A 23,943-nucleotide genomic window follows, 5' to 3' on the forward strand; every position below is an offset into this window, starting at 1 on the left:
TTCCAGGTTTTGGCTATGGCAAACAATGTTGCTATGAACATAGTTAAGCACATGTCCTTGTGACACAATTGAGCATCCTTTGGATGCTTTGGATGATACTGCTGGGTCTTGAGGAAGGTTGTTTCCTAATTTTCTGAGAAATTGCCATACTGCTATCCAAAGGGATGCAGTTATTTCTTAATACAGTATATATAAAGATGAGTCGTTTTCTTTGGCTACTTATTTCACTATTATTATATTCAATTTTAATTTTAAAATGTTATTTATTAGGAAATATTGAAGCATGCAGTACTCTTGTTTGTTTATTTTTTAGAGTTCAAGATGAAAGTATGAAGTTTAAAAAGCAGCAAAATGAATTTCAGAGAATACAGAAAGAATTAAATCATCAACAAAATGAGCTAAATATTAAACAAAAACAATCCCAAGTGTTCAGGTAAGATTATCTTTAAGAATTGAAAATTGGAAATAGTTTCACTCTTTTATTGTCCTTATGTCAACTGAATTGTTTTGTTAGTAAAATGTCATTGAGCAAACAGCGTTTTCTGTTACTGCCTTGCTTCTTTCTGTTCCTTCTCTGGAGTGACATCTGAAATGAAAGTGTAGTCGCTAATGTCCTTTTTGTGTGTAAGTGGAGTGTGGTGATCGGTCTGTGTCCGTGTCTGCATGCGTGTGTGAGTGCATGTGTGCGCGTGTGTAGTTGTGTCTTCCTCGCTCGTTCTCTACGTTATTTTTTGAGACAGGTTCTCTGACTAGAGCTGGAGCTTACTAACTTGTCCGGCCTGGCTGATCCGCAAGCTCCAGGCATCTTAACACCCGCCCACTCTATGCTGGGTTTGTAGGCATGTGCCCTCAGGAGTGCTGGGGATCTAGATCTGAGCTGAGGACCCCTGTGAGGCAAGCCCTGTACTGCCGAACTTCCCCTCCAGTTAATCTGCTGGAGCAGAAAACCTTTCTCTGTGATAATACAGACCCTGAAATTTGGAATTCTCCAGCGCAAATAATGTTAATCTCCTCCCATAGACTCACTGCAAGGTTTATAATCCATAAAGATAAAATGCACCAAGCAAGCCGGGCGGTGGTGGCGCACGCCTTTAATCCCAGCACTCAGGAGGCAGAGGCAGGCGGATCTCTGTGAGTTCGAGACCAGCCTGGTCTACAGAGCTAGTTCTAGGACAGGCTCCAAAGCCACAGAGACACCCTGTCTTGAAAAACCAAAAAAAAAAAAAAAATGCACCAAGCAAACAAACAAACAACACTGGAGACACATGTCCTAGAGTACATTGAGAATGCTTCTAGGGTTCAAGATAACTAGAAGATATGCTGCATCAGCATTTGGATGTTAGGTTTTTGTTTTAATCCACTCCTTCATACCACAAACTTTTTGTTAAAAATCCTCTGCGCTCATGAGTTTTTGATGCATCTGTTGATAAGTCTGCTGGCCACGGCTCTGCCTTTCACAGATAGCTTCTGTATAGCTGATAGTAAAGAATTGTTGAATGGATGCATGAAGGAAATCTGCTCACACCTTCCCCCGCCCCCGTGTGTGTGTGTGTGTGTGTGGTTTTGCCTGCAACAGTGTCCGTGCACCACATGCATGCAGTTTCTCCAGAAGTGTTGTAACCCCCGGGACAGGACTCATAGCTGATCGTGAGCTATCATGTGGATGCCGGGGATCGAACCTGTGTCTTCAGAAGAACAGCCAGTCCTCCTAACTACTTATCCATGGCTCCAGCCCCACTCCCAGATGAACATTTTTACCATTACAATCTTCCTTGGCCCATTTCAAGAAAGCCGGTAGTGGACTCGCAGATTAACAGCACCAGGCAACCTGATTACCACCAGGTGCTTGGCTCCTGCGGTAGCCTTGGCCCGTGTCTAGACTACTGCATGTGAGGATGTCTGTCCTCTTTGTAGTTAAAATAACAAAAGAGAAGACATTTGGCCTTGCTGTATTTATCAGTGTACCGTCACTATTCTCAGAGCACATCTGTTGTCTGTGTGTGATATGTTGAAGGCTTCCTTTTGCTTTCAAAACTGTTTCCATTAAACAATGGATTATATGATCACTTTTGAAGAAATGTGTGTTTTTATGTTTTCTGTGTTTAAAAATGCTAATTTTTGTTTTACTAATTGCAGTCAAAGATTGTCAGAATACAGATACTTCTGGAATAAGACCCTTTTGTTACTTACTTTTACTAAAAGGGAACTAACCAGTATTAAACATGAAGTATGTGATAATTTTCAAAACTGGACTTCGCTGAAAGGGGAAGTTTTTCTGCAGATGAAATCTCTGAGTGACGCAGCCTTGGCAGGTTTGTTACATGTATTTACAGCCTACTTGCTTGTCTCAAACTGCTACATCATAGCTATGCAATCATAGGATTTTCTGTGTGTTGGGACTCAGGTCCACTTTTATTACTAGTTGACACTGTAGAGAAACATTAAGGTCCATTTATACCTGGAGTTCCACAATTATCTGCTCATCTAACCTAAGCTATGCTGCATCCATTTTATAGCTGTGGTTAAAAGTCTGATTCCTCTTGTTAAGCTTCTAGATTTGTCTAACAGTTTTCTCTTCATCTCAGTGGTTGAGTAGTGGTATAAGACCAGCTTCCCCCAAATAATTATAAATGCTGAACAAAAATACCCAACATTGCAGAGACCAAAACTGAGCACATAAGGACGGAAGCGTCAAAGACTGAAATAAGGTGTTTACGCAGTGGAAGGCGGCAGTCTGAACAGGCAGCGTGATGTGCTACATCTGTGTGAGCTGTCGGACAGGGAGAACTACAGAACAGTAAACCTGACTGACAGCTGGGGGCAAGGGCGGATAAACACAGGACACCCAGAGGAACTTTGAGATGTGGACGTTACTCTCCAGGGTGTCGCAGTGACGCATCCAGGTCATTATGTGCACTTGCTGCAGATGTGGTCTCTGGCTAATAACATGGTGCGCGGTTTGTCTTGACCAGATGCAGCATGGTGCGGGGTGTCACTGGGAGGGGAGGCTGGGGGAGGCGGAGGCTGTGTAACAGCTCTGCTTTTTCCTCACTTTCACTAAAACCGCTTTAAAGAGGCTTAAGGTTATTTTCAATATTGAAAAGGAGTATGGAACTTGGCGAATTTCTTTCTATTTTTATTTTTGAAAGGCCAGTAGACTGGGGTCAGGATATAGTTTATTCTACATAGAAGTAAAAGTTATGAAAGAAAAAATATGTTCTTTTAATCCTGAAGATGAGAGGACAGTGGGCAAGGCAGACGCAGCCTCTGGGAATGGCCAGGCACAGAGCCAGTGGGGGAGATCAGCTTCTGCATGGAAATACTTTCCAGCTCTCTGGAGCTCTTGTGCGCAAGGAAGACTGAAGCAATAGACACTTTAACACCTTCCCTTGGGGAATAGGCTTTATAGTTTGGGTTTAGCTAAATTAACTGCTCCTTAAACCAGAGCAGAAACAAACAAACAAATGCTCCTTAAAATTTATTTTTTTTAAATTACTGTTCGTGAAAGTTTTACTCTGTGTTTATCTGTGCGCTTGGAGCCAAGAGTTGGCGTCTCAGGTCCAGAAGCTGGAGCTGCAGACAGTTGTGAGCCACCGTGTGGGTGCTAGGAATCACATCTGGGTCCTCTGAAAGAGCAGTCAATGCTCTTAACTACCGAGCCATTTCTCCGGCCCCCTTAATATTTTTCAGAGGAAACATAATAGAGCCCAGTCTTCATATTGTACCAGTGTTTAGTACACAATCGAAAACTTCTTTCTTTCTTCCTTCCTTCCTTCCTTCCTTCCTTCCTTCCTTCCTTCCTTTCTTTCTTTCTTTCTTTCTTTCTTTCTTTCTTTCTTTCTTTCTTTTTTTGTTGTTGGTTGATTTTTGTTGTTGTTGTTGGTTGATTTTTGGGTTTCTTTGTGTAACCTAGGCTGTACTGGAACTCACTCTGTAGACCAGCCTGGCCTTGGACACAGAGCTCCTCCTGCCTCTGACTCCTGAGTGCTGGGATTAAAGATGTGTGCCACCACTGCCTGGCCCAAAATTCTTAACCTGAAAAAAAAATATTAAAAATATGGTCCATGTTCCCCCAAATAGAGCAGTAAATTTGGAGCAAACTTAAATTGCACCAGATGATGTGTGGGAAGGCACAATTCTTCTTTGTTCTCTTTATTGTGCTTTGCAGACCATTTTTATCAATGGAAGGTTTGTGGCACCCTTATTGGACAAGTCTCTCTAGGTTGCTTTTCTAATGACACGTACTACTTTCGTAAGCACACATTCTGTCACGTTTTGGTAATTCTGTTTGTTTTTTCAAGACAGCGTTTCTCTGTAGCTTTGGAGCCTGTCCTAGAACTAGCTAGCTCTTGTATACCAGGCTGGCCTCTAACTCACAGAGATCCGCCTGCCTCTGCCTCCCAAGTGCTGGGATTAAAGGCGTGTGCCACCACTGCCGGGCACATTCTGGCAATTCTTACGTTTTTTTATTATTTTATTTTCCGCACACAGCCACCTTCAGTGTTACTATCAGAACTGTTTTGGGACACTATATGCCACATATATAAGAAGCTCTGTGTTCTCACTGTTAGTTTTCAGAACAAAAATGGCCATTCCTGTGTCTGTTCACTCTCTGTTCATTCCCATGTCTGTTCGGTTGAAGCTTCTAGCTTGATCGTGAACAAATCTACCCTATTTCCTCCAACCCTGCCTTTGCCAAGAAAACTCTGAACAAAGAAATGGCACCCAAGTGCCCACCCAGGGACCTAGCTTTTGACCATACTTGGGCACAGTCCCAGCTCCTGGCTGGCAGGACATCACTGCTCGCCTGAGGTCTATAAAACGTCCCTACCTTGGCTAAGGGCACGCCATGAAACAGCTTTATCCTAGAAAAGGACTCCATTTAGGACTTTTCATAGAGAAGTCATTGCCTGGCTACAAAGGTTCAAAGGACAGCCAGACTGTCTTGGTAGGCGCCAGTAAAAGCTGACTTGACGTGGAAGCCCCCTTTTCATCTGTCATCCCCCAAATCCTGGGACTCTGAGAGTCCTGTGAAATCGGCCCTGGAACAACAAAGCCCGGATGGCAGCGCATCTGTTTACAATGTGCTGCTGTTGATAGCTATTGCTCAGTCAAATGACCTCAGCCTGGGGGTGCATGCCTCCCACTCCAACTCCATAAAGGCTCAGGGGGTAACTTATTCATGGAATTCAAGGCTATCTTGGGTAGCATGGTGAGATATAGTCTCAAAGGAAAAACAAACAAATTCCTTTCAAAATACTACTTCACCCAAGAACTCTAATGGAATTTGATGAGATTAGAAATGTTTTCGTGTCTGTTAAACTGGCACCAGCCAGTTTACAGCCTATGGATCAGGGAGCGATTTGACTTCAGATCTTGCTGTCTATAAAATTTATGCTTATCATTATCAAAGACAGTGATTTCTCTGATTTCTCCAGACATAGTAAATTGAAAACCTCTGAAAATGATTCCCTACTATAGATGTCATTAAGAATAAACACTGTCATTAGGATTCGCCATAGAGATGCATTAAGAGCATTCAGGATTCATGTGAAAATATCAATATTAACCAAAACTTAGAAGTTGATTATAGCCAGCATGACGGGGCAGAAGTAGCTGTAGACAACGTAGAAGTGACAGTTGTCTTAGTTTGCTCTCTGGTGCTGTGATAAATGCCATGACCAAAGCATCGTGGAGAGGAAAGGCCTCATTTCATCAGCTAGCTCACGACCCTTATAGAGGGAAGGAACTCAAGGCAGGAACTCAGCTAGGAACTGAAACATAGCCATGGGTGAGAAACAAACACCCAAATCAGCAATGAAAAGGGAAGGATTACTTTTACATGCAATAACTTGAATGAACATCCAGGAAATTTTTTTAGGTTTAAAAAAATGCCAATTTCATAATCCTTTCACAGGATTTTCCTTTTTATTGTTTGAGAACTTCATAACTAACATAGTGGGTTTTGATCAACTCTCCCCTCCAGCCCTACCCTCCTCACCACCTCCCTTTCCCAACTTCAGGTGATCTTTTAAAAAGTCTCTGAATTCACTTAGTGCAGCCTGTGTGTGCATGGGCATGGGACCATCTTCTGGAGCATGGGCAGCCTCTCAGGCCAAATCCCTATGTAAACTGACTCTCTCCCACAAGGATCAGCAGTTATCAGTAGCTCCCCAGTAGGATGGGGCTTCCTGAGCTCCTCTCCCCTCATGCTGGGATTTTGTCCGACTTGATCTTGTGTGTGTAGTCACTAACTGTGAATTCGTGTGTACAGAGGCCTTGCTGTGGCTGGCAAATCTCTCTAGCTCTCATCTTTTTCCACCTCCCCTTGTGTTATGATTCCTGAGCCTTTGGGAGAGGAACGAAGATACAGATGCCCCACTTAGAGCCGAGCACTCTGTAGTCTCTTAGTCTCTGCACATTGACCAGTTTGGGTCTCTGTACAAATCTCCATCTACTGAAGAAAGAAGCTTCTCTGATGAGGGTTGAGAGATGGCACATAGAGCTTAGGATCCAGTTTATTTCTGCATCCGTTTCGCAGAATAGTAGTTGGAGCTTCTTCTTAGGGTGTGTAATTAGCCACCCGTGGGCTTTTGGCTCTCTTAATGGTACCATGCATGAATTCTATCCTGTGGATTGGGTTTAAATCCATTCAGAAAGTGGTTCAATTTCAAAATCATTTATTCTTCCATTTATATAGCAGTCTTGACATGAAGCCATTGTAGGTGTAAGGGAGATGAGCAATTGCTGGGGATTGGCACTGCTGGGCTAGGGGTGAGCTGACTGTGGACACCAGGTTGGAATTTGGTGATATACAACCTCATATTTTGACCATGGGGGTGCGGCCTACTGTGGGCTCTGTCACTCCTGGGCCAGTGGCCCTGGGTTGTATAAGAAAGCAGGGTGAGCAAGTCATGAGGACCAAGCCAGTAAAGAGCATTCCTGCATGGCCTCTGCTTCAGCTACTGTCTCCAGATTTGTCTTTGAGTTCCTTCCTGGGTTTCCCCTTCTGATGGGCTGTAAACTGTAAGCTGAAATAAACCTTTTCCTTTCCCAGTTGCTTTCTGCTAGGGTGTCTATCACAGCAACACAGAGCAAGCGGGAACGCTGTGTGTGTGTGTGTTAAAGTCTCCTAGAACAAGCGTCACACGCAGAGTTTGTGCGCAGCTGGTTAAATCTAACGTGCTTCTCTGGCTAGTAGAGTGAGGGGGAATGGACCTTCTCTATAAATATATTTTTAACTTTCTGTAAACTATTTCAAAATAAAAGGGTTTTTAAATCCAATGTAATGGTTTTTGATTCCTTCATTTAATAACTTTAGTTTTTAAAGGTCTGTCCTATTGTAATAAAATTAAAGTTATGTAAATTAATGGTCACACAGTGAATGAACATTGGAATTCCCTAGTAATAAGGTTATAAAGTTCTTGTAATAGCATAATGACACAATGTAATTGTACATTCACTTGGCTAAGCTTGGGGCTACAAAGACAGAAATAAATGTTAATACAGTTTAAAAAAGCAAAAACAAACAACTGACTTTGTATTCTCATACTTTCTTTAGATAATGAATTTTGTTGGTGTTTAGTGCTAAAAATCAGACCCAGGGTCTCAACACAGGCATGCATCCCTCACCAAGCTGCAACTTCCCTGTCAGTAACTCTCTCTTTCTCTCTCGCTGTCTTCTGTTTTTTCAAGACAGAGTTTCTCTGTGTAGCCCTGGCTGTCCTGGAACTAGCTCTTGTAGACCAGGCTGGCCTCGAACTCACAAAGATCTGCCTGCCTCTGCTTCCCAAGTGCTGGGATTAAAGGCGTGTGCCACCACCACCCAGCATATCTCTTGACCTTTTAGAAATCAAGTATGAAATTACGTTAGAGTTCACAGTTTTAATAAAACTTGATGAAATTAAGAATGGAATAGGCATATTAGATTAGATTATGCCTATTAATGTTAGATTGCTAACATTTTTGGAGGGTGTATGTTTTAATTGTTTAACTTAGTCTGCCATATAAAGCATGTCCAACTCAAAATGCCTGCCTCTGAAATGAAACGGAAGCAAACCCTTATTCAGCATGTTCAAATACTGGCACATTAGGGACCATTTAGAAGGTCTACTCAGAAGACTGCACACATAACAGCTCCTATGATGTGTAAACCGTGATGGTGGAAACCAGAGGGGAATACACGGGTGGTTGTCCCTGGTCTACGTTAACCTCCAGTCTAACACTAGGTTGTATGCGTATATGTGATCCATGCAAAGTAAGAATGCAAATTGGCGTGCAGCATCTAGGTTAGCTCGGGAAAGACTTCCGTGATGGGATCCTTTATAAGCTATGGCAAGCCACGTGTGTGAGGATGGGATGATGCCTGAGGGGTGTGCAGAAACAGAAAGCCTCAAGTTGGTTGCAGTCCAGTAACCAGTGTAGACTGACCTGGTAGGGATCATAATTCTGAACCCCAGATCGGGATGATAACTGACAAGGGTGAAATGATATAATGGCAAAATATAGGGCTGCGTGTTGGCACCGTGAATCCACCTCCCCTGAGTCTAATTTCCTGAGGCCACGTTGGAAATGTTTTCGTCCCCATTAGTTTGGAAATCTTGCTGTACTTCCCACAAGGACATGGAAATAGACGCTATTTTACAAATCAACCTGTGTTGCAGATTCAGCCTCTTAAGGTCAGATAGAAAGTCACACTGACAGTTATTTTAGAGACGACAGCGCTCGCTCACAGAACCAGCCAACAGAGTCACTTTGGCAAATGAGAAGTGTGTGCCAGCATGCGTGACCTACTCGGCAGTGTCGTTCTGACTTGACCACGGGCAGATGTTACAGTACGGGACAGTGGATTCAGCTGTAAGAAGCAGCCTTTGCGGCTGCAAAACTACCCAGGAAGCATTTTCCTTTGTCCCTCTGTTAAGCTGCCTTGTTTTCGAAAGCTTTTTCTATTAGTGTGCTGGTCGTCCTGATCTCAGAACCAGGCTCACAGTCACGCAGTTTTAGAAGCCTATTAGCTATTCTCAGTGGGGGATGCCATCAAAGGTGGCTACTGGACCATGGGAGAAACATGCATTTGGTCCCTGCCATTTATTTATCTCTCCAGGTTTTCCATTTGCAAGTTGAAAAGGAACTAAAAGAGAAAAGGTACCAGGGCCTCTTCTCAAGGCCCAGGTGAGTGTTTAATGCCACTTTTTCCTTCCAGGAAAAAGTTTCTTTTCCAGGTAGGGTCTTTCCTTTGCTCTCCTTGAACTGCATCCCCCTGCTCTTTCTCATTCACATTCTTGAGCTCTGGCTGTTGCGCCCCCCCCCCACTCTCGCTTTGTTCTCTCTCTCTCTCTCTGTCTCTCTCTCTCTCTCTCTCTTGCTCTCCAACCTCACTATGTCCCTCTCATTGACTTGGAACTTGGTCTGCAGACCAGGCTGGTCTTGAACTCCCAAATGTGTGCCTACTCTGCCCTCTCAAGTGTCAGATTAACGTTGTGCACCATCAGCCTGGCTGGACCACATTCAGTGTTGGATTAACGTTGTGCACCATCAGCCTGGCTGGACCACATTCAGTGTTGGATTAACGTTGTGCACCATCAGCCTGGCTGGACCACATTCAGTGTGGGATTAACGTTGTGCACCATCAGCCTGGCTGGACCACATTCAGTGTGGGATTAACGTTGTGCACCATCAGCCTGGCTGGACCACATTCAGTGTGGGATTAACGTTGTGCACCATCAGCCTGGCTGGACCACATTCAGTGTGGGATTAACGTTGTGCACCATCAGCCTGGCTGGACCACATTCAGTGTGGGATTAACGTTGTGCACCATCAGCCTGGCTGGACCACATTCAGTTGTGCTCGGCACCATCCTTTAGGAAATCTCTCTTTCCTATGCCCTGCTGCCGCCGGCTGCTGCCCTATTGCCTGCTCCCACATCTGCCCTTTGGATCTCTACTTTGACCTTTCCTGCGTGTGCAGATGTGGCAGAGCAATAAACCAAGCCAACATGTTGAGATACCCACGCACACCTGAACTCAGCACACAGCTTAGGAGAGGGGCTAGCCAAAGAAGGCAGTGCCAGGTAATTTTCCTAGAAAACCGTTGAGTGTCTCATAAACCACACCCTCATTAATATCGTTAGCTGACTTGTACAAATAACATAATATTTTTACTGTGCGTTTTGTTACCTTAGTGGTAGCTTCTGTTGGCAGTGCTGAGAACATTGGTGAAGGGTAAACTTGATAATTATTTTGATGGGTGATATGCTCTGTGCATTTTACAAGAAAGTATATGGACTCTAAGTAGAACTGTAAAGCCATTTAAAGATTAAATGGCAGGAGAGTAATGACATTGAATTACTACAATATGTTCTGGTTTCACTCTAGGGAACAGTACCATTAGAATCATTAAAATAGATTTGGTATCTGTTAAATACTTTCTACCCGCAAGCTTGCTGGTTTTAGATGCTCCATCCTTTAGGTCCTTTCCACTCTTACCACTTAGAATGCAGCCAGTAGCCGTTAGAAACGCTCCCCACCAGGTCATGCACATCCACACTTTCTCTCCTTGGTCTCACAGTTTCAGCAAAACCCAGAACCCTCCGCAGGAATTATACTTTTCATATTTATATGAGAATGTAAAAGCAGTCTATATTACTATTTAGTATGATTTAAGGCTAAAAAAAGAGTACAACATTTAGCGATGCAGGCCATTTTCCCATTTTCAGAATTGCTAGAACGTTTAAATCTGACTTTGGCTAAGTGCCATGCTCTCAGAAAAGTCATCTTCTTCTCACATATTAATTTTCGAAAAGAAAATCAGTTTTGAGAGGATTGTGGTTTAATGTCTTCTGTGTATAAACTTTTTAAATTTTCTTTACAGAAATAGATATGTTAAATAAAAGTCTGACGGTTTCCCAGAGAAATAAGGTGTGCCTGGAAGAGGAAATGAAAAATCTCAAACTGTTGTCGGACGCAGCCATCTTGAGGTCTCAGGAGATGCAGGCGTCCAAACAGCACGAAGTAAGCTTGCAAGCCAGGTGCTATGATCTGCAGAAGGAAGCCCTAGGTAAAGAGAGTTCCTTCTCGATGTTAGCGACTAGCCGTAACATGGAAATGGCAACCTTTTCCCCTAAAATCGGAACAGTTTTGTGTTTATTAAGTTGTCATGAGAATATGCCTACTAGTAATTGTGTCTTTGCTCCGAGTTTGCAGTTGTCCCTTGCGATCTTGCCATTTGAAGAGGCAGGATTAAGGGGTTCTGTGAGGGGGCAGGATTAAGAGGTTCTGGGAGGGCCCTTGCAAGTACAAAGCAAGAGTTCAGCAGCACAAAGTGGAATTTCCTTTGCTGTCTCATTATTCCTAGGGGATGATTGGCTTAGGATGCAACAGGAACATGGGGCATATGTTGTTGTGTAAGAGGAGCCCAGATTTTATTTTCATTTTTAATGTTTTATTTCTAAAACTGTAACAGTTTGTGGAGAAAAGTGGTAAGTACTAATTCTTTATCATTTTTGTTGTGTTAAAATGCATGACCCTAAATGTATCATTTCAAACATTTTTAATTATTCAGTTCAGGGGTTTTAAAGTATGTTTACATTTTCTGCAGTACACAATGGAACTTTTCCACATTGCAAAACAGAAACTTTGTAGCCGGGGGATGCTCTACCCTCTCCACTTAAGTTCTAGGCAGCCCCTCTCTACTTTGTTCTTGTGAGCTTGACTTTTCTAACATTGTACAGTAAGTGAGATGATATGGTAGTGTGTGTGTGTGTGTGTGTGTGTGTGTGTGTGTGTGTGTGTGTGTTTATCTGGGGGGTTTTACTTAGTACAGCGTCCTCTGTGTTGCCACAGTGTGGGAATTCCTTTCACTCCTGACCGGTACAGTAGACCCTTGCATTTGTGGGCTCTCCTGGTTCTTTCTTCCTTCATCTTCTGATGGACTGGACAATTGGGCCACTTCCACCTCTGACCCATTGCACCTGAAGCTGTGGAGAAGGTGGGGCTATAGATACCTCCTTGAGGCCTTGCTCTAGGGCTCTGATAAATGTCCAGAGGCAGGACAGCCTTGTCATGTGAGCAATGCCCCTACGGTTTCTCTAATGAGAAACATCATTTGACATCCCTTCCATAATGGCGCCACGTTCTTGTCGTTAGCAACATTTAATTTTTTGGGTGGTCGTTTGGTATCTTCCATAGCTAATTGTTTTTCATGTCCTTTGCTCATTTTTAATATGTAGGCATTTTTGTTTTTTCATTGAATTATACAAGTGTCTTATAAGTGTACATATAAACTGCTTATCATATATGTGGCTTTCCCATGACTTAGTTGTCATCTCAAACCCATTTATTGTTTTCTTTGCTACAAAGACTTTTTCCAGCTGAACGGGGCCTCTGTCTGTGTTTTACTTTTATTGAACATGAGTTTGATGTCATAGCTAAGAAATCATTGCAAAATCCAGTATTCCAAAGTTTTTTCTTTACTTTTCTTTTTAAACATGAATCTAGAATTTTAAACAGTTTTGGGAATAAGTCTAAGAAATACATATTTCTACCTGAAAGTATTGAAAATTGTTTATCAAGATAACCATAAAAGAAGTATTTTTCTTGGAATGCATGATGTGAAAACCACAAAGAATCAATAAAAGAAAAAAGTGGTATATAGAAAGATTGAGCCTCGAGGCAGTGTGTTATGGTGGGATGAGCTCATACTGATGGAGAGCTAAAGAGGGGTGAGCGTTGGGACCGAAAGAGAGGGGCCATACGTCCAGTAGATAGAGGGGTGAGCGCTGGGACCGAAAGAGAGGGGCCATACGTCCAGTAGATAGAGGGGTGAGTGCTGGGACAGAAAGAGAGGGGCCATACGTCCAGTAGATAGAGGGGTGAGTGCTGGGACAGAAAGAGAGGGGCCATGCGTCCAGTAGATAGAGGGGTGAGTGCTGGGACAGAAAGAGAGGGGCCATGCGTCCAGTAGATAGAGGGGTGAGTGCTGGGACAGAAAGAGGGGGGCCATAGTCTAGTAGATAGAGAGGGGTGAGCGCTGGGACCGAAAGAGAGGGGCCATACGTCCAGTAGATAGAGGGGTGAGTGCTGGGACAGAAAGAGAGGGGCCATGCGTCCAGTAGATAGAGGGGTGAGCGCTGGGACAGAAAGAGAGGGGCCATACGTCCAGTAGCACTAATTTTCTGACTGAAATCAGAAAAAAATACAAAATTTAAAAATTGCAATTTTTATATGTGCATATGGGGGGCTTCATTTGTGTTCCACAGTGCACATGTGGATTCAGAAGTCAGCTGACTGGACTTGGTTCTGTCCTTCTGCCCTGTGGGTGTTGGAGCTAAAACTCAAGCAATCTGGCTTGAAAGCAGGTCCTTTACCCTCTGAGCCATCTCGCCAGCCCAAAAGACTGTAATATATACCAGTGATCAATTGTTTTCCTTTTGTCTGTTGGTTCCTATTTATTTAAAGCTGAATTACTAGTGGTTCTCTTGGTAGCAGTTTGTTTTGCTGGAGTCAGGCTGACCTGGAACTTATGCCCTGACTGCTGAGATTCTAGGTATGTACAGAAGTCCCAGCTCCTCTTCCTCATTTTGTTTGTTTTTAAGACAAGGTTGAATTCACTGTGTGGCCCTGACTGACCTGGAACTCAGATCTGCCTGCCTCTGCTTCCTGAATGCTGGGTTTAAAATGAGTGTCCCTACTCCCAGCCTCCTATAAATAATTTTAATGAGCAGTTTGAATAGTACAGGTTTAGTATATTTTTATATTATATTTATATATTCAGTTTTCATAAAGTAATTTAAATTTTTTATGATATCACCATATCACAGGTTTGTATTATGGTATAACCAAATGGTGAATTTTTTTATTGTTTTTGGTTAGTTTTGATTAAAACATTACACAGATTACACAGGTTTTTTGGGGGTCCTTTCATTTAATATATTTTTATGTCATATGAGACTCAGTGATCCATTTCACTCTTTTCCCATTATATTAGTTTATGTAGTAATTAAGTCATTATTTTTACCACCTCACGTTAAAATTTCCCACTTGCTAGTGTCTATCACTGCGTTTTCTCTTCTGTTTCACTAATTCATTTCATATACTATTAATGTTAATTTTAGTAGAATGCATTATTAACCAATTCTTACAAGTAGAGTTTTTCCTGCTGTTCTTACCTTTGAATATATTTGGCATGTCGTTATTTTTTCACTTAAATCTTTTATGTGGGAGGCATGTACATGGGTGGAGGTCAGAGGTCAAAGTTGGTGTTTTCCTTAATTGGTTATCATCTTATGTTTTAACTTTTAATTCCTTTTAGAATCACTTATTTTAATTTATATGTATGCATGTTTTGCCTGTGTATATGTATGTACACCACTTAGATGCTTGGTGCCCTCCAAGGTCGAAGGCAGATCCTCTGCAGTGGAGTTACAGATAATTGTAAAGCACTGTGCAGTTGCCAAGAATCGAATTCCAGTCCTCTGGAGGAGCAGCCATCTCTTTAGTCTCCACCCTCTCGTGTTTCTGAGCCTGGGTCTTTCACTAAACCTGATGCTCACCACTTGTCTCTTCTAACTGATCTTCAACACTTTGGCTTCCCCTGTTGATGCTTCCCGGCCCTGGGTTCCAGTTGATCTGCACTGCCGCCCTGGCCCTGGGTTCCAGTTGATCTGCATTGCCGCCCCGGCCCTGGGTTCCAGTTGATCTGCATTGCCGCCCCGGCCCTGGGTTCCAGTTGATCTGCATTGCCGCCCCGGCCCTGGGTTCCAGTTGATCTGCACTGCTGCCCCGGCCCTGGGTCCAGTTGGACCGCATTGTTATCCTAGCCCTGTGTGGGGAGCTGTGAACTTCCAGATCCTGAATTTCTTGTAAACAACTTGTTTTCCTCTGCTCTGAGACAGCCTGCAGCTGCTCTGAGCACAAGACCCTCAGAAGTTCCGGATGGCAGAAAAGTGGTTTCTGGTGCGTTTGGCTGGCGCGTGGCTATCAGTTAAGGATCTCTACGTAAGCGGTTCTGGTACACAATAGTAAAGGGGACATTCTTGGGACATTCCTGTTTCTTTGTGTGTCTCAATCTCCAGCCCCTTGCCGGGTTCACGAACTGTATGGTAGTGCATAGAGCACAGTTGGGCTTGATGCGCTGCACCCCTGGGTTACAATTGGACCGCACTGCTGTCCCAGCTTTTAAATCTCAGTTCTGGAACTCTGAACCCAGGCCTTCATACTTGCAAGGCACACACTTCACTGACTGAGCCAACTCTTCAGCCCCATCTCTTTAAACTTTAAGATAATGTGATTACCTATTGCAGAAGGCTCCAATGAATCCCTTGTCACGTTTTCTTCTACACAGAAAGTTGTTACTCAACATAAACTAGGGCATTGTTTATTACATTATAATCCAGTAGGGATTCTAATTAGAATCGTATTTTATGTATAAAATTTTAGAGAATTGCTATTCTCATACTAATTCTCGTCATTTTTATCACCAGCTCAGATTTTCTAGTTATGTGATTATGCTAACAGGTGCATACACTCAGAGAGTCTTAGCAATTCTAATATTGTTCAAAAGTCCAAGCTCAGGGTATCTACTTATGATCCCCTTACAATTAAGAAGTTGCATACTTCCAACAAACAAAGACATGTAGTGAATATTCCCATTATAAAGGAGAGGAGTGGGAGCACAGCAAGGAATGATGGGATCAGAGCACGGCTTAGACCAAAGCCAAATGCACATCCAGCATCTAGGGTACTTGGAGCATTATCTGGGCTGGAGTTGGTTTGGTCTCTTCTAGTTCTATGGTCTGTAGCACACACAGCCTCTCTCTTGGGCTTGCTCCGCTCTGTACTCAAAGCCCCTTCCTTTGGCAGACTCTTCATGTTCCCAGCATCTCCAGACCCCTGGGGTCTCCGTCACATCTTAAGCTTCACTTTGTGTCACATGACAGCCCCTTAAGGCCATCTTGCAGGGATGCTGACCCTGTCACATATTGCCTGGATTTAGTGCCTTTCTGAAACTTGGAGCAAGCTCCATCATCCGTAGCTTTTCCATTTTCCACCCTTCTAAACTCATGTCTGTGCGGATGGCACTGCTAAGCCGTGCTGTCCCCTCAGGCTGTAGTCTTGGCCCCTCCGCACATCTGTGGTGGCCTCTACCCCTCTGGGATGGTCACTTTTCGTTTTCAATTTGACACAATCTAAAATCACCTAAGAGGGTCTCGGTGAGGGATTACTCTAGATCGGGTTGACCCGTGGGCACGCCTGTGAGCGATTCTCTTGACTACATTACCTGAAATGGGGAGACCTGTTCTTTGTGGGGGGTGCCATTCACTTGTCAGGGGTCCTGGGTTGGATAAGAGCGGGGAACATAACTTGAGCCCTAGCATGAATTCAGTGATTGTTTCTCTCTGCTCTGGACTGTGTTCTAGCCTCTCACCCTTTCTCCTTTAAGTTGCATTTCATGGGATTTTGTCAAAGCAAAGGAAACAGCTAAAACAGCCTTACTGGCTGAACGTGGAGAAAGACTATCAGTTTAAGCAGGTATCTTAGTTCAGTCCATTTCCTTTCAAATGAGTGTCCCTGTTACATATTGACATCCTTGGTGAGCAGGGTCTTTCACTTGAAGCAGTGGCCTACTGTTCCAGTACCAAGTTCTCTTAAACAATTACATCTGCCTTGTCTACACATCTATCTTACTGTAGAGCTAAGCGCAGGGAACCGTTGCCATGGCACAGCCTGGATATGTTGTGTCACACTATCCTTTGGGAGTAGTGAATAAGCCCCACTGATTCTGATGGCAGACCTGAGTAAGACTCCAACTTGGTGAACCAGTTATGTTATTGGACCCAGATACTGGAGTGTGGACGAGGAGAGGTTAGAGCATGGACATCTCGAAAAAGCAGCTGTATCAACAACAGTCCATCCTGGTAGAGGTTATGACTCACACAGCTGGAACTCTGGAACTCCCTACATGACTTGCAGGTGGCTCAGCAGGCCAAAGACCCTCCTCTCCCCAGCTTCCAGCTTCCCAACATCAACCTCAGGCATTCGCATGTTCACAAACATGCATGCACACCTATACATGAGCATCCACACAGTGCAACATGTTTGCACACTATACACGCATTAAAAAGGAAAAATAAGAAAAATATATCTTAGTATGTCGTACTCCAAAAACCCGAGTCTAATAACTTAGAAAGAGAAGGAGTCTCATCTCACAGGGCACAGGCCAGAAATTTTGTAGGCAAATTCCACCTAATTCTTTCAAAGAACAGAAGATCCTAACTTTGCAAAACCTTTTTTTCCCTCCTATGCTAGAGACGAAGTATCCACGTGCTTAGTCAGCAAGTGTTCTAGCACTGAGCTAAGTCTCCAACCTACAGAATATTTTTAAAAACAAACAAGAACTGAATGCATTTCTCAGTCTATTCTACAAGGCTAAAATAACTCTGTTCTCCAAACCAGACAAAAGGGATTAGAAGAAAGGAATGCAATAAGCTTCTTTAGATTATGAATATTGATGTAACAATTTTCATAAAATGTGAGTAAATCAAAGCAGCATTCTTTTTTGCTGCGCATACAATCGATTCTTATAAGTTCCTTTGAAATATAGAATGCAGTCTTTTCAGATTTCTTCAAGCTAATGATGTCGATGCCATCTTTTTTTTTTTTTGTCCCTAGCCGCCCCTTCCAGCTGCTTGCGCTCCCCAAGCCACAGATCCTGATAGTTCCTGACGTCTACTGAGCGCTAGCTATTGGCCCATCATGCGCTAAGCATCATCTGTTGATTCATTCCATTTGCAAATAGCTCCAGGGGCTAATTACCATTATTATGCTTGTTACTAGTGAAGAAACTCAACATTCGTCAAGTTAAATCATTTGTATTAAGTTACAGAGCTAGGAAGTAACAACGCTAGGGCCTGTCTTAACCGAGACAGAGGCCAGATTCAGGGAATTAAATGTGGCATTTCATTTGATAGTTGGCCCATAACTGAAGCCATATGTATGGTGCTGAATGCTCTTCCCAATGGAAATTGCCATTTTAGAGACTGGGCATCATATTTTTTTTTTGAGGACTTTGGAGGGACTAGAAGTGGGTACCATGTATAAGAAAAGGCAGCTCTGTTTCTTACTGGGTCTCCATACAGAAAAGGGAACAGATCTTGCTTGTTTCCTTCTAACTACTCAACTATGACCAGACGTTTGAGATTTTAGCAAGCAGATTTCAGAATATTGTTTTCACAACTTCTTAACAGCACACAGCTGCCGTAAAGGAAGAGCGCTCAGTTTGGATGTGAAACTTTCAGGTATGTTACGAAAGGCCTGGGAGGAAGCTAGGAAACATTTTAAGCTACTGTTTTGTTAGTGACTTATTATAGGAATGGACATGTCATTTCTGAACTGAGTGTATGAAGCTGTATTGAAATGAGTTTTTATACTTGGGGCCTGAGATATTTCACTCCACTGTACAGAGTTTTGATTTTCTGAACTAGAAAAGCAGGCCTGTGGTAGCAAGTCCTTCCTAAGAGCTGCTCTGACATTCCTTCCAACAGCAAAATTCCTCTCTCCTGCAACAGATCACCTCCCTGACCTTGAACTGCTGCAGTCGACGGCGGCCAGGGTGTAGATCCCTGTACACTAGGAGAAGCATATTAAAAACATATAAGGATAGGTAGCACAAGATAATTTTAGGGAGTCCATCACACCAGGATCTAGGAATGTTGAACATATATCTCGTTGTGAGATTCTTTAATGTATGGATGATCAATCCTCTTAGAGGCTGTGGTGTTTAGGCCTTAGTCACAACATTTCTTCTCTCAAACTAAGATACCATCAAAGTTGAATATTGTAAATAAGACTGAAGAAAAACAAAGCGGTTAATGGACCAGTTTTCCATGGGATAACACAGCCCTAAAGTGTAGCAGGCAGTTGGCAGGGTGAAGCATGTTCATATGTTCTGCAAATTGATACTGCTCCCAAAAGTCCTTTGTGTCTGTCTGAACCGAAAATGTGTGTGTGTGTGTGTGTGTGTGTGTGTGTGTGTGTGTGTGTGTGTGTACAGGAAACTAAGAACAGTGTTTGCCTGCTGGAGCCTGATAGGAACTAGGTGAGCAGTAACCGGGGGAAGCCTTTTAAAACTAGGGTTTTTTTTCTCCACAGCAAGTTGAGGTTTGCGGAAAAAGAAACACAAGAACACAGAGGTCTTCTGCTATCGCCCCTCAGTTTCCCTACTTGAACTTCCCCCATTGCTGCGGCGCCTTTGCTATAACTGAGGAAGTCACCTCAGGTCCACGCTTCCATGACCGCCCGTCCATGCTGTCTTCATTCCCGGATTTTCTCCAGGGTGCACACTGTATTCACAGTCATGGCTGCTTAGGCTCCTCTTGATTCGAAAGTTTCTCAAACATTTTTGTTGCTGCTGTTTCTGACTTCCTCTGACGTTTGAAGGATCCTAGTCAGGCGTGTGTAGGATGCCCCTCTATTAGGTGATCTGGATGTTTCTCCTACAGTTACCCTGGAGTATTTTGGCCTGGGAGAAAGAAGAGCCCAGGGGTAGAGTACTGTTTTCATTAAGTCTTGTCAAAACCAAACCCTGCCAGCACAGTCTGATTCACAACTATTGATGTCACTTGACCTTGGTCACCTGGCTGCGGCAGGACTTGTCTGGCTTCCCCATGGGAAAGTTACTTCTCTCCCCTTCCCATCCTGTCCTCTTTGAAAGGAGCTTTCTGCATTCAGCTCAGATTTGATGGGAACTTCAACCCCCCTCCTTTCGGGAAGATATCTGTATAACATATTTGGAATTTTCCTGCATGGGAGCATAACCTCTTCTTGAGTATTGACTCATCCATATTTAGATTTAGGTTATAACCCAACAGTTTTTCCCCAAATTATATAGCTTTATCTTTTTGAAGATTTTTCAGTTGACTCTTATGTCTCTGACCCATCAGTCAGGGGTGTTGTAAAGACAGCTCATGTTGTCTATTTCTCTGCCTCAGCCCTAGAATCGGCCGCTTCTCCAAGGAGTGTAGATTCCTCTCATTGATTCCTCCTATTGCAAGATGATGTTCCAAATCAGGATGTCAGTGCATTTGTTAGCATGGGATGTCATTGTTTTGTGTGCTCTTGGGTGACAGAGCAAAGACATAGCATGCCTGTGCTAATGCGTAGGCACACTTGTCCGTATTTAGCCTAATGGGGGTTCTTATTAATGTTGCTTCCTAAGGCTGCATGAATTATCCTACCCTTTTCAATGGGGGAATTCTTCTATTTTTCATATTTTAAAAACTATCTCAAATTGCTTAATTTTTATAAAATTAAAAATAAAATAACAGGCTATTTTCCCTTAGACTTAGGACAATTAGGACAGATTTGCTGAAATATACATTGTGTACTTAAAAACAATTCTCAAAGTGAATTTTTTTCTCTAAATAAAAGCATATTTTCAAATTTTGTTCTTTGAATTTGACTTAGAAAACAAGCAATTTCTTGGAATATTTTGATTTTCTAGAAGAATACTAAACCTGCTGAGAACGTGGTATCTAATGTTCCCAGACAGTTAAAAGTCAAGAGAACCTTTTTCTGGAATGAAAGAACTGCTGGTGAACATGGGGTTTGCAGGTAAAACTTCAGGAAGAAAAGGAAGCCATTTTCCTTCTGGGGACCCGTCTGTTACTCCTTCAGCTATCTCTAGTCTTCAGTGTAGGCTCCAGCAGTACCCGTTCTCCTGTGTGGTCCTCACATTGTCACTCTGTGCGCTTCCTTGGACGAGTTTCTGATCTATTAGACAGAGTGGTCTGCAAGTGAGATTCCACCCTAGGTCTTTGTTAAGCCAAAGCCTATGCACCCGTTAATCACTGCACTTGGACACTTGGAAACTCCCAACTCCTTTTCCTTAATTAAACACAAAAATGAGTTTTTCTCCTTTACAAAAACAGGCCATCGGCCTAGCAAGTCTTCGAAGGCTTTCTCCTAGGCAGTGCTGTCCAGTCTCCTGATCACAGGAATCTCTGGTACTGTGCTGCTGATGTGTGTGGTGGTATGGAGGGTTGGGTAAGTAAAGGGATTTGTCTTAAAAAAGGTACAATCTTACATGTAAGTCCTATGTCGGAGTTACAGTGCTCCAGTTGGTTCTTATGAGCGGGACAGTTTGGCGTTAGCTTTAAAAAACTAAGAATGCAAGAAAAAGGATGTCAAGCAACAAAGGAAGTTAGTGAAGGAATAATTTTAGGTGTTCAGAATCTCTGAGAACATTGAAGAACTGGGCTTAGAAAGTAGCCAGGAAGAGCCAGGTGTGGTGGCGCACGCCTTTAATCCCAGCACTTGGGAGGCAGAGGCAGGCGGATCTCTAGTTGGAGACTAGCCTGGTCTACAGAGAGAGTTCCAGGACAGCTGGGACTGCACAGAGAAGCCCTATCTCAAAAAACCAAAAAAGGATAAGAGAGGAATGAAGGAAGGAAGGAAGGGAGGGAGGGAGGGAGGGAGGGAGGGAGGGAGGGAGGAAGGAAGGAAGGAAGGAAGTCAGATAGCTCCCAGTGACCATGCAGCTGCTGTGTCCCAAAGCGGTGGAGCCCTCCAACCTGCCTCCTCCTCTGGTCCCCAGGCACTGGACTCTGCTGTCTCAGTGGTCTGGTACCAGTGTTAACATATCAGACCTTGGGAAGAAGTCAGCCTGGAATGAGGAGCTGTGTTTGGCCACCCAAGCCTAGTATGTGTTTACCTTACCCGTGTTGCTGCTGTAAATGGCTGTGTGTTGCAGGTTAGGCAGATCAGCAAATCCAGAAGTGAAGTTGGAGCAAAATTCTGTCATCAGTGATTTATGGGTGACAAAGCAAGTAAGTGACACGTGTGAAAAGCAAGTTCAAAGAAGACACCAAACAAGAAAGTTGCTCATGGAACATACTGGCTGTGGGGGCAAAGCAGTAATTTAAAGACTGTGATAAAAATAGAGTATTTCTGAGTTCAGAAAACTGCCCCAAACCTAAAAGCAGCAGGCTGAAAATAGCACTCATGTCAAATATGATATGCAAAGGATTGAAAAGTGACACATGAAGGTTTAATTCAATTCTGGAAGGAACACTAAGCACCTTAGCTAGGAGCTGATTGAACACTGAAACAAATCCAAAGGGTCAACTGTTTGAAATTAAACTCTATTGATGTGGAATGTCCTTCTGTATGCTGTGAGTATGTATTCCTCCCATTAGCTAATAAAGAAACCTGGTCTATAGAAAGAACAGAATTAGGTGGGAGAGCTAACCTGAATATTGGGGGAAAGAAAGGCAGGGTCAAGAGAGATGCCACCAAGCTGCCCAGGATACCAGAACACCTAAGGTAATGCTACAGTCACGTGGTGAAATATAGATTATTAGAAACAGGTTAATTTACAAGTGAGAGCTAGCTAGTAATAGCCTAAGCCATTTTCAAGAAATTTTATGAATATTAACCTCTGAGTGATTGATTATTTTATAAGTGATTGTGGGGAACTGGCAAATGAGAGACAAACTGGTCTAGTGAGCCCAGGCAAGACAGAGAAAAGCCTCTGGCTACACTGTATATTTTAACTTAGCTCATAAATTTGACATTAAAGTTTTATTTGTTCATATAAATTGTTACTGCTATTTGTGATGGAATTACTCTAGAGAATGTGTGCGTGGGGACCAGTTCAGGATGGAAAGACCTATCCATGTGGACCAATCACACACAGCAGGTATAGCCAGTCTTTCTCTGTCCCTCCGGTCAGCTCCCAAATAATAGCATGGAGACTTACTAATTATGATCTGCCTAAAGCTTAGGCTTAATTCTCACTGGCTCCTATAACGTAAATTAACCCATTTATATTAATCTATGACCTACTGCATGGCATTGTCTCTTCCATCTTGTTCCTCCTGCTTCCTCTCCATGTTTCCTGGTGTCTCCCATGTGACTAGATTCCTCCTCCACTTCCTTTCTCTCTCCAGAAGTCCTGACTATACCTCCTGCTTAATTATTGGGTGTTCAACTTTTTATTACTCTGACCACAGCAATACACCTTCACAGAGTGTGAAAATATCCCACAACATTTTCCTCTTTTTGTCTAAATAAAAAGGAAATATTTTAACTCTAACATAATAATACTATATATCATACTCAGACTGGGGGCACCCCTACATTTCTTTGGTAAAAACATTTAAAATAGGTAAACAGAGTAGACAGATTTATTAGTGTTAGACTCAACTATAATACAAATATTATTTCCTGTGTATCTATCATAGAGCCACTACTTTATTTTTAATTAATGACAACCATACTCATTACCATGTTGGGATCTCAGGATAGAAATTATGAAAACACTTAGGAAAATGTTCATTGGTATTTCTCTTCCTTTATTCATAGATACCCTTCTGATGAAAATTTAGAGTCATCCTGACAATTTCTTTCAAATTATTTTGCAAAAGTGATGACAGTGGTTTGGGATGTTTAAACTTATTTATTTGTGTGTGGGTTAGTTGCCTACATGTATGTCTGTGCACCATGACCTGGGAGGCCAGCAGAGGTTGTTCTCCTGGGACTGATGGTTGTTGAGTCATCTTGTGAGTGCTGCGAACTGAACCCAGGTCTTCTGGAAGAGCAGCTAATACTGTTAACTGCAGAACCCAGATAAACCCAGATGAACCATTTCTATCAAGCCCCTTTTTAGAGCTGTGTGCATGTGTGCACATACGATGCACACATGGAAGCCCGAGGACAACATTATGCAGTTCATGTTTTCTTTCTTCCTTTATGCAAGTTCTGCAGAGAGAACTTAGCCAAGCAAAAGTTTTCTACCCCTTGACCCATCAGCCAATACCAGTTTGCATTTTAAAAGTCCTACATATGCCCCTGTACTGGGTTTGGTTCCTAGATGATTGCATTATTAGGAGATGATGGACCCTTAAATGGTGGACTTGTCTGAAAGAAACGAGGCCATTGCTGTCTTTTG

The 23,943-nt window shown here is 42.9% G+C and overlaps 1 protein-coding gene across 1 annotated transcript in view; it reads left to right on the forward strand.

The window, feature by feature from the left end:
• The window catches only part of Lekr1 (leucine, glutamate and lysine rich 1), a 127,085-nt gene that overhangs the window by 39,797 nt on the left and 63,345 nt on the right, over positions 1–23,943 (forward strand). The window contains exons 4-6 of the mRNA XM_075950812.1: positions 314–433; positions 2,137–2,312; positions 10,870–11,055. Coding sequence (XP_075806927.1) covers positions 314–433; positions 2,137–2,312; positions 10,870–11,055 — 482 coding nt within the window. The remainder of the gene's footprint in view (positions 1–313; positions 434–2,136; positions 2,313–10,869; positions 11,056–23,943) is intronic.

This window comes from Microtus pennsylvanicus, chromosome 16 (assembly GCF_037038515.1).
Source record: "Microtus pennsylvanicus isolate mMicPen1 chromosome 16, mMicPen1.hap1, whole genome shotgun sequence".
Taxonomy (NCBI): domain Eukaryota; kingdom Metazoa; phylum Chordata; class Mammalia; order Rodentia; family Cricetidae; genus Microtus; species Microtus pennsylvanicus.